General features: G+C 53.4%; 2 protein-coding genes across 2 annotated transcripts; one reads left to right on the top strand and one right to left on the bottom strand.

Moving 5' to 3' along the window:
- The first annotated feature begins 1,378 nt into the window (after positions 1-1,378).
- Positions 1,379-3,330, top strand: RASD1 (ras related dexamethasone induced 1). Its single transcript, XM_015642412.2, has 2 exons — positions 1,379-1,780; positions 2,026-3,330. Exons 1-2 carry the CDS (start codon positions 1,495-1,497, stop codon positions 2,571-2,573), a joined length of 834 nt encoding a protein of 277 aa, XP_015497898.1. The 5' UTR covers positions 1,379-1,494; the 3' UTR covers positions 2,574-3,330.
- A 1,414-nt stretch (positions 3,331-4,744) lies between these two features.
- Positions 4,745-9,060, bottom strand: MED9 (mediator complex subunit 9). Its single transcript, XM_015643424.2, has 2 exons — positions 8,897-9,060; positions 4,745-5,529 (listed from the first exon to the last, which is right to left on the bottom strand). The coding sequence occupies exons 1-2, from the start codon at positions 9,031-9,033 to the stop codon at positions 5,313-5,315; spliced, it is 354 nt and encodes a 117-aa protein (XP_015498910.1). The 5' UTR covers positions 9,034-9,060; the 3' UTR covers positions 4,745-5,312.
- Between the last annotated feature and the right edge of the window lie 1,683 nt (positions 9,061-10,743).

Below are 10,743 nucleotides of genomic sequence, written 5' to 3'. Positions count from 1 at the left end.
CTATTTCTATTTCTATTTCTATTTCTATTTCTATCATAGAACAGGCTGGGTTGGAAGGGACCTTAAAGCACATATTGTACCAGCCCCTGCCATGGGCAGGGACACCTTCCACTGTCCCAGGCTGCTCCAAGTCCTGTCCAACCTGGTCTTGGATGATTCCAGTGATGGATGCAGCCACTCTGAGCTATTCCAGTGTCTCACCACCCTCAGAGGGAAGAATTGTTTCCAAATATTCCATCTAATTCTGCCATCTGTTAGTGTGAAGCCGCTACCCCTTGTCCTGTCGCTCCAGCCCTTGTCCAGGGTCCCTCTCCAGCTCTCTTGGAGAACATTTAGGCACTGGGAGGGGCTCTAAGGTGTCCTCGGAGCCTTCTATTCCCCAGGCTGACCATTCCCAGTTCTCCCAGTATGGCACCATTCCCATTCCCATTCCCATTCCCATTCCCATTCCCGTTCCCATTCCCGTTCCCGTTCCCATTCCCGGCCCTGCACGCGCTGCCGCCGGCCGGACTCTCTCCTGCCCCCTAGCGGGGAGAGCCGGCGCTGCAGCGGCACCGGGACCGGGACCGGGACCGGGATCGGGATCGGGATCGGGATCGGGATCGGGATCGGGATCGGGACCGCAATCAGGGCCGAGGTCGGAGTCAAGGAAAGCCGAGTCCCAAGAGCCACCGTCAAGGTGTCACCGCTCAGCCCCCAGCTCCCGCTGCAGCCCCCGGTGGCACCGAGACTTCTCTCTGCTCCCGGCCCCGCGCACCGGAGCTCGCTCCGAGCGGGGTCCTTTCTCCGCTCTTTCGGGCATTTGCACGGGGCAAGTGTAAACCGGAGCAAAAGCACAGCAGGGAGTGGCGTGGGACCCTCTGCACTCCCCGCCCCAGGTTCCTGCAGCTCGGGGTCACCCACCGCCCGACCCCGGGAGCCCCGAGCCGGCTGCGGGGCTCCGGGAGCCCGCACCGGGCTGAGAACGGGACGGATACAAAGCACGGGGAGCCCGTGCTGAGGTGCAAAGAGATCTCTTTGCAAATGGGACTGTGAAAGGGACCGGGAGTGCGAGCGGGAGTTGGAAACACCGGAGTTCCAACCGGGCTGCGAACGGGACTGAGCTGCGCATCTCCGGGGGCGCAAACCGGGATGGGAACGGGACCTGTCTGTGCACTCCCGGGAGTGCGAGCGGGGCTGGGAACGGGACAGGGCTGCCAAGCAGCCGGAGCCCCAGCCGGGCAGTGAACGGGAGCGGTGTGCGCAGCCCGGAGCCCGGCGGGGGGCGCGGGCCGGACCGGGAGCGGAGCCGGGCGCTGACTCAGCCGCCGCCGCCCCGGGCCGTGACGCGCCGAGGGGCGGTCGCTGCCGGCTCCATATAACGCGGCGGCCGCCGTGCAGAGCTCACACCGACCCTTCCTGAGAGGGGAGAGGGGCTGAGCAGCCGGGCAGGCAGCGCCTTCCTCCTTCTTTCTCCTCTCCTTCTCGGCGAAAGCTGCACTTTTGGCGGCGTCAATGAAACTGGCAGCGATGATCAAGAAGATGTGTCCCAGCGAGGCCGAGCTGAGCATCCCCGCCAAGAACTGCTACCGCATGGTCATCCTGGGCTCCTCCAAGGTGGGCAAGACGGCCATCGTCTCGCGCTTCCTCACCGGCCGCTTCGAGGAGCAATACACGCCCACCATCGAGGACTTCCACCGCAAGTTCTACAGCATCCGTGGTGAGGTGTACCAGCTCGACATCCTGGACACGTCGGGCAATCACCCCTTCCCAGCCATGCGCCGCCTCTCCATCCTCACAGGTACTTGTCAGGAGGTCCCTCTGCCAGATTCCTGCTCAGTGGGGGGATGTTTTTGCAGTCCTGGGAGGAGGGAGGTACGATTTTGTGTGTTCAAGTGGTTGGGTAGCTCTTCTTCGTGGACTGCAGGGTGCAGGACCTGGAGGATGCTGCCTGGTCCTTCCCTCTCCAAGCCTCTGTTCGGCTTAGGAGCAGGTCCCTCTTGTCCCCATCCCTGCAACCATCTCATGTTCCCTCCTTGTCCCCAGGAGACGTGTTCATCCTTGTGTTCAGCCTGGACAACCGAGACTCCTTTGAAGAGGTGCAGCGCCTGAAGCAGCAAATCCTGGAGACCAAGTCGTGCCTGAAGAACAAAACCAAGGAGAACATAGAGGTGCCCCTGGTCATCTGTGGCAACAAGGGCGACCGGGACTTTTACCGGGAGGTGCAGCCCCGGGAGATCGAGCAGCTGGTGGGAGGGGACCCCAAGAAATGTGCCTACTTCGAGATCTCAGCCAAGAGGAACAGCAGCCTGGACCAGATGTTCCAGGCGCTCTTCGCCATGGCCAAGCTGCCCAGCGAGATGAGCCCCGACCTGCACCGCAAGGTCTCGGTCCAGTACTGCGACATCCTGCACAAGAAGGCGCTGAAAGGCAAAAAGCTGCTGAAGGAGGGGGGCCGGGGCACGGAGGAGGCGTACGGCATCGTGGCCCCCTTCGCCCGGCGGCCCAGCGTGCACAGTGACCTCATGTACATCCGGGAGAAAGCCATCGGCGGCGGGCACGGCAAGGAGAAGGATCGCTGCGTGATCAGCTAGGAGCCCCCGCTCGCCACGGGAAGGGAAGGAAGGAAGGAAAGAAGGAAAGGAGGGGAAAGATGCTCGTTTCCGAACTGACTTGGGACAGGTGCCCACGTGGGCAGAGAGGGCGTCGCCTCTCCCCCAGCCTCCCTCCTCCCGCTTTCATCATCTCCCTCCCTGGGGGTGCATTTTGGGAGCGAGGGATGCGAAGGGGGAGGCTTTGGAGGGCAGGAGGGGATGTCACTGGGAACAGCCTCCTCCTCTGGGCAAAGGGACAGGGAAAGGGTGAGCTGCTGGGCAGCCAGGTGAGAGGATGAGTGTGGAGGGCACAGACCTTGCTGTTTCTTTCCCTCCCAAACCTCAGGAGGGAAGGCAGGGGCCTGCCACCACCTGCCTGGGGCTTTGGGCTTGGTTCTTGGTTGTTTGTTGTTTTTTTTTTTTCCAACTTGAGAAGCTGTGCACGGACTCTGGCTCTGTGTTGTGTGTTCATTTGTGTCTGCAAAACACATGCAGAAGACTTCTAAGCTGTTGCAGAGTTACAGCCCCGATGGACCAAAAAACTGACTCTTGTTTACATTTGTCTTGTTTGATTTGCAAGATTTGGGGAGGGTGGGGGGAGCGGGAAGGGTTTTACAAAATAAAATAATAGGCACTTTATGTAGGTATTGTTTGTCATTGACATGAACAAAAAAAAAAAATCTTCAAGTGTTTCTACCGTGGGTGAAACTTGATGTTTTATTTTTTCTACAAATTAATAAAATCTTTTAAAAAATTACACCTGCGGGTTTGCCCTTGCTTCCTTGCCCTATCCCATAGCAAAGCCTGCTAAACTAAAGGCCTGAGCTGCGAGGTAACAAACCCAAGCCCTGTATTGCCCCATTTTCTCCGACTCCCAGTGCAAAGGTTCCCGCCTCTGCAAGCCGCAGGGTTTTTGCCACACAGGGTAACGAGAGGCCAGGCAGGGAGTTACTCACTCCAACGGGTCACTGAGCCAGCACTCTTTCCTCACTCCACTACGCCGAGAGTGACGGTGCTGCCAGCCCCACGACACGCCGGGCAATGCCATGTCACTGCCTGCAGTCACCCAGCAAACTGACATCACTTCGTTTAGAAAGGGCTGATTGTGTTTCATGCTCCTTGCTGATTAACTAAGCACACTTTAATGATGTCAACACAGACTGATTCACTGGCACCCCAGCTGGGATATTGTTTTTATTCTGCAATATGAGTAAAGGAAGTACTTTGTTTGAAAGGTCACCTTTACATCTGATGGTTTTTAATCTCTTCCCAATAACAAGTTGCAGTAATCATTGCTGGAAGTGAAAGGGAAACAGGATCACTCTTCAAAGGCGGCTTTTCCCAGCTCCAGCTTTTCAACCTCTGCTTCCCCCTCATGCAGCAGCACAAATCTGTGTTTAGTACATATTAATGGCAAAAAAAAATCGTATTGAAGGCACAAAACAACTTTGTGTTGGGGGACAAAAAAGGTGGGGGAGTGAGATTGCAAAGCAAACCATTCTCAGCTTCACTTGAAACTTGGATTCAAGTTGACAGAGTTAACTTGTTCCTGATCTAAGTGCCAGACATTTCTTTGGCAACCAGTTGTTTCTTCCAGCTCTGCCTATGCCTGATTTCACAGGAACAGCAACTGGCAAAAGAATGGAAAACATCATCCAAGCATGAGACACAGGAATTTATTGAGCTGGGACAGGCAATGGCTGGTGGAAAGGCAATTTCAGTAATAAAAAATGTGTACATTGTGCTTTGTTTATCTCAGTGTTCTGCTTTACTCAGAGTTTACACACTGGCACTTTCCCAAAGAAAGTACTAGTACAGAATCTCACTGGGGACAGAGTAAAAACTCAGGTGAGTTAAAAACTACAGGTAATAAAACTCAGGTAGTAAAAACTACAGGTGAGTTGCAACCATCCCACTGAGCAGAATTACCCGTTCCAGCTGATCAAATGTTTGTGGTTGTGGGAAGCCCCTGGATGTGGAACTTACCAGTCCTGTTGAGCCTGACTTTAGTATGGAATAACTAAAAGATTTTATCATTTATGCCCTTTGTTTTGATTCTTGCCCTTCCTCTGTTTCAAATGGGAAAGACATTGGAGCTGGGCCCAGGATCCCATGTGCTGCCAACATCCTGCTCTGCCCACGTCCACTCAGTGAACACACAACAGGGGCAGTTTGGAATTTATATTATCTTTATTTGACTCATCTCAGACACAACCACCAATTGTTTAAAAAGAGAAATACAGAAGTAATTGAAAGCAATAATTCCTCTTCCAACACACAGGGAATGGAAAGAGTACCAGAGACTCTTTCCAGGAGCAGGGCCAAAGAGTTCATGCTTCCCTCTTATGTTCCCTTTTGATCTTTGGCCATTTTTAAGTAAAAAAAAAAATTGCAGAAATGCCCCCTTTTTCACCAGCAGGTACTTTGACCCTTAGTGAGGAGAAAGCAAAGTATCTCCTGCTTGTTTGAACATAAAAAAGAAGAACCCCACCCAGAGAGAAAACAGGAGATGGGATATATAAGTGCAGAGTCCTGCAGCTGATGAAGGGAGCGTGCCACTGCCATTGTCCCAGGAGAGCACACGGTGTCCTGGCTCAGTGTCACACACCCATGGTCCACACAGGCACAACGCCACAGCACTGGAACCACAAAACCTAAAGCAAGAAATGTCAACTTCTGCCACCCTGTTCAGCCTGGGCAGGAGGTATCTCAGATCCAGAGAGTGGAGCTGTGCCTTTCCTACTCCTTGGGGATTTCAAACATGCAAAGACTCTTGTATTTCTGCAGCAGCTCGTTTTTGGTCCGGACCTGCTCCCGCAGGTTCTGCAGCTGCTGCTGCTGCTGCTCTGGGCTCACCCCGATGCCAGGCATGGAGCTGATCAGCTTCCTCATCTCCTGGAACTTGTTCTTGAGCTCATTCAGTACCTGGTGAACATCCTGGCTGTCCTTGTCCATGCTGCAGAGGAGAGGAAATTGAGACACTGTGAATTCTCTTATTGAAAACGCTGTAATCTCCAATACAACCAGGGTTTAAACTGGAATTCACTGGAAAATTACTCTTGGTATCTAGCTACACACACCTGATTCACCTATCCCAATAAATGACACAGATAGATATAGACTGGGTAGCTTAGGGGCCAACTGGTTTCCTGCCAATTTCCAGCACACAATCCAGTCACCTCAGGATGCATTAATCAGGTTAGGAGCTGCTCTGCAGCTTTCAAACATCACCCTGGAGCAGGCTAAATTCTCCCTCTGAACTCCTGTACCTCTCTTTGGGAAGGTAAGATTGCATATGTGTTGTGTGTAGTCACCTGGAAAAAAGATCTCAGTCTCACCTGTGACCTGTTGCTGCTGTAATACAAAGAAATCAATGCAGTCAAACAGCATGACAGCAAGAAAACAGAAACTGTTCCCCAAAGTGTCACAGAACGTCCAAAGGCAGAGAAAATGCTACTTGGGAGATTTAAAAGGAGTCTCTGGGGATTTATACTTAATAAAAGAGAAGCGGTGGGGTTTTTTTGGGTTGGTTTGGGGTGGTTTTTTTAAGAGCAGCAGAATTGGCTCTGCAGCCAGCTCTGTGCTTTTCAAGGCTTAGTGTTGTCTGAGGCAGCGTCTGCCCTTGAACCCTCATTAGTATCTGACTCAGCTTTGTTAGCACCAGCAAGAAGTTTTACTGATTCCAGGCAAAAGCAAGTCCCCGCTTCCAGGCTGCCTGTTAATAGGGAGAGCAGGATTCTAATGGTCTTTGAAAAACTGGGAGCCTGTTCAATAGCCAGACCTAAAAATAAATCTGCTTGGCATGACCAGGGCAGAGAGGTGCTCGATTATAACTTTGGGGAATCGTGACATGGCTGAGAGCAAAACTTTTAAGCAGATGGCTGTCGTTTGCTTCAAAAGCCTGTTGGAACAAAATATTCATTATTCCCTTCTAAATAAAACTGCAGCTGGTACTATAATGTCTCCCCGTTATGCAGGCACTCAGGGCCAGGTCGGCAGTGGAAAAATACAGAAAAACACACAACCAACCCCAGCACATCTGGGGAAGGATGGGGTGACACTGCCTTTCATTCACACAGCTGCAGGCTGGCTTTGACAGGGGTGTCCTCCCCACATCTCATCCCCGTCCCCACCCAAACAGAACCGACAGCTGCCTGTTGCCTGGTTGATCCAAAGGGATAAATATTTCAGGGTTGGTTGGTTTATTTTCCTGATGGATAGTTTTCTTGCTGGATGAAGCCACTGAAGCAATTCCCTGTTCGGGGGCACGGAGAGATGGGAGTGAGAAGGGTGTGGGAAGAGCCTGCAGTAGTCTGCACTAACACAGAATTCAACACAGCATCCAACCACAGCCTGTACTGATGGACTGGGCACAAACCCTGCCTTAAGGCACAGCGTTCCTCACCACACCAGCACAACCCACCATCGGTGGAGCCACACAGTGGGACCTCAGCAGTGATGCTGTTGACTGTACAAGGCTGAAAATATCAGCAGACCCTGTTTAGGAAAACTTTCTCCAGACCCAAACAGGAAACAGCACCCGTCCTTGAATGTCAGCAGATTTACGTGATACATCCTTGCTCCGGAGCACAGAGTCACCTTGGAGATGTGTCCTCATGCCTGAGTCAGTGTCAGAACAGCAGGGCTGGGCTCTGCCACTCGAGGCAGTGTTAGAGGACAGCCGGTTTGCCATCTGTCAGGGACAGGAGGCACAACATCCCACCACTGGCTGCCATGGTGCCACCTTTCTGCCACACTGTTCAGCACCTACACTGGCTTGAGCTACCCAGGAATCTCCCCATGTGAAGCCAAGGGAGGAGTGGGTGGCTTGGTGGGACAGGGCACAAGATATCCCTGGGGCTGTCACCTGTGAGTCACAACAACCTGATCAGCGACACATCACAATCTGGGAGGTCTCAGCCCATGGCTACTGACCACTTTGGTGATGTACATGCACACACCTGGCAGGGGATTTAGCCTCACTCTGTGGTCTGCACAGATCAGAGAGAATCAAGGTTGGGGGCAACTTGATGGCGTACACCTAGCACAGTGGGGAAACTAAGTGAAATTACAGTGTTTGTGTTCTGATGCCCATTCTGGGCTGGTGTGTCAAAGGCATTCATTCCCATCGACTGGGCTGCTTGGGCTGCAGAGCCATTAGGGATGAACCTCCCTCACCTTTCAGACATGCTTGCTCCAAATGAAACATCAGCAGGACACAAATCAGCTCCTCAATGAGTGCAGAGGAAGAGAGCAGGAAGAAAGCAATTCATGCTTCCCATGCCCACTGCCTCACCCTGCAGTGTGCCCAGGTGAGAGCACAGAGCCTGCCTGGATGGATTTCCATGGCAAAGACATCCCCTTTCTGGGAATTCAGATGAGCATCTTTGGAGGGTTTATCCTGGGTTAGAAACATGTCAGTTCTCAGGACTCTTGTACCAGCACCTTTCACCTATACAGTGCTTATCTTGAGCTGGGAAGAGAACAGTGTATGTCCCACTGAGGAAGCCATCCTCCTTTTTACAACTGCCCAGAAATGGCTTGCATTCCTGACGCACTGCCTGTACTTTCTGAGGCTGTTATCATCCAAAGAGTACAGTTCTCTGGAGCAATAACCCAGCGGACACACAGTGCTCCTGCTCCGGGGTTAGTGCTGGGGCAGTGTACCTGAGCCACGGGAGCAGCTACACCACTCAGGTGACCCCGACACCACCCAGGTACTGGCACAAATCAGAGAGGAGATGCACTTGGGGCTGTGCCAGCTCCCTACAACACTCTTCCCAGGAACTCCAGCTGACAGAAAAAGGGCAAAGGAGATGCTGGGAGGATGGAGAGCATCACTAGAGGGGTGACCCATTGCCCTGCTACCTGTTCAGGGTATCCTGGAGAAATGGGGATTTGGAGTACATCACTTGAGGGAGGATCCAATAGCCCAGCTCCCCGTTCAAGGCACTATGAGCATGCTAAGGATGAGAAAACAACTTAGAGGGAACCCCGTAACTCTGCTCCCTATCCAGGGCATCCCAAAGATGCTGTGGTTGGAAGAACATCACTCAAGGTGGAACCCCATTGCCCTGCTCCCGCATCCAGAGCATCCTGGGGATGCCGGCTGAACATCACTAGAGGAGGCATCCCATTGCCTCACTCCCTATCCAGGGCATCCCCGAGGATGCTGTGATTGAGACGAGGGCACCCCTTAGCCCTGCTCCTCACACAGGCCCCGATGGCTCCGGTGTGAGGCAGCACCGTTCGAGCGGGGCGGCGGCGGCAGGGCCGCGGTGCCCGGCGGGGCGGGGGATGGCGGTGGCCGTGCCCGCCGTTACCATTTGATGATGTCATGGACGAGCGGCAGGAAAGAGAACTCCTCCTGCACGGGCGGCAGCGGTGGCGGTTTCTGCTCGGCGGGCGGCTCCGGCGGCGGCGGCTCCTCAGCGGCGCGGCCCGCGGGCCCGGACGCCATGGCGGGCCCGGCAGTGACGGAGCGGAGCAGGGCGGGCCCGCCATGGCTCCGCCTCACGGCGACCGGAGCCCTCAGCGAGCCAGGGGCCGGACCGGGCAGCGCTCAGGGTCGGGGAGTGTAGCCGTGCCCTGCACCCTCGCTGTCATCCCCAGTGATCCGCCTGAAATTTCCAGTGGTCCTCCCCGAAACCCGCAGTGATCCCCTCAAATGCCTCCACAGTGATTGCGCCTGTCCCCCAGTGATCCTCCCTGAGACCCTCAGTGATCCCTCCTGAAACCTGCAGTGATCCCCCCGAGACCCCCAGTGATCCCCCCGAGATCCCCAGTGATCCCCCCGAGACCCAGGATCCCAGGAACCAGCGGTCCCAGGAGATACCCGTGGGCTGGTCATGGCTCCCCAGCCCCTCAGCGCAGTTGGATTTGTGTCCCAAGTCTCTGTGCATCCCTCTCTTTCAAACCAAATCTGAGGGGAAAATTGCATTATTCTGTGTAAATAACCACAGCAGAGTTTCACTGTCTCTTATATCCCAGCTTTCCACCATGTTTTTCTGTTATTTGGTGTCCTCCGTTTGACTTTAATGCAAATAGAAACAATACAGGTTGGATGATGGGGATGTGATCGTTGAAATGCCTTAAGGACAGATGTTTACATGGACCAGACTTTCTGCTCAAGGGAGAAAGCATGGCCAGCATCAGTTGGAAGGAAGGCAAGCTGGAGTGTTGGATGAGAGCCTGGGCTGGAGACTGGAGGAAGAACAGAAGTGTCAGGGCTGGGACTGCTGTAAAGCTGGGAAAGGGACAAGAACGGGGAGGAGAAGGCTGAGAGAGCTGGGGGTGCTGAGCCTGGAGAAGAGAGGACTCTGGGGAGACCTCAGAGCCACTTCCACTGCCTAAAGGGGCTCCAAGAGAGCTGGAGAGTGACTTTGGAAAAGGGCTGGAGTGACAGGACAAGGGGAAATGGCTTCCCACTGGGTTACCTGGGATATTGGGAAATTGGAAAAAAAGAAAAAAAGAAAAAAAAAAATGGGAAAAAAGAATTCTTCCCTCTGTGGATGAGACCCTGGCACAGGTTGCCAAGAGAAACTGTGGCTGCCCCATCCCTGGAAGTGTCCAAAGCCAGGTTGGACAAAATTTGAAGTAACCTGGTCTAGCAGAAGATGTCCCAGCACATGGCAAGAGCTTGGAAGCAAGTGATCTTTTAAAGTCCTTTCCAACCCAGACCATCCTGGGGTTCTGTGAAGAAGTGGAGCTCCGGTGTGAGTGACCTGCAGGGGGAAGAGATGTCTCGGGATGGTGAGTGGTCAAGGCTGAGAGAGGGAGGCTGCACCAAGCAGCCTCAATTTGCTTCAGTGAAGTGCTGCCCCTGTGCTCAAATCCCTGTAACCACACAAAGCATCACAGCACGGATAATACCAGCCACAGTTGAGAGCTTTTATTCCTGGTTTGGCTTAGACAAAGCGCGTGATTTAATTTTTAATTTGAAATAGGCCTCCCTGCTCAATGGTTATAGGCTGAGGAAGACTGGGAAGGCAATTTTCTTTTTAAAACCAATTTCCTTCTGAAAACAAACAGAGGCTATTTATACATCTAATGAGAATGCTGGCAACCATTTAAATGGGGGGTATTGGCTGCTTGCTCTAAATATAGCAGATGCAATCGCTCACTTTGTTCCTACTGTCAGGAATAGATCCTCGTTCGGTAACTGATGCTG

This window comes from Parus major, chromosome 14 (assembly GCF_001522545.3).
Source record: "Parus major isolate Abel chromosome 14, Parus_major1.1, whole genome shotgun sequence".
NCBI lineage: Eukaryota > Metazoa > Chordata > Aves > Passeriformes > Paridae > Parus > Parus major.
Note: the sequence above shows the minus strand (reverse complement) of the source record. Positions and strands in the feature narration are given on the sequence as shown.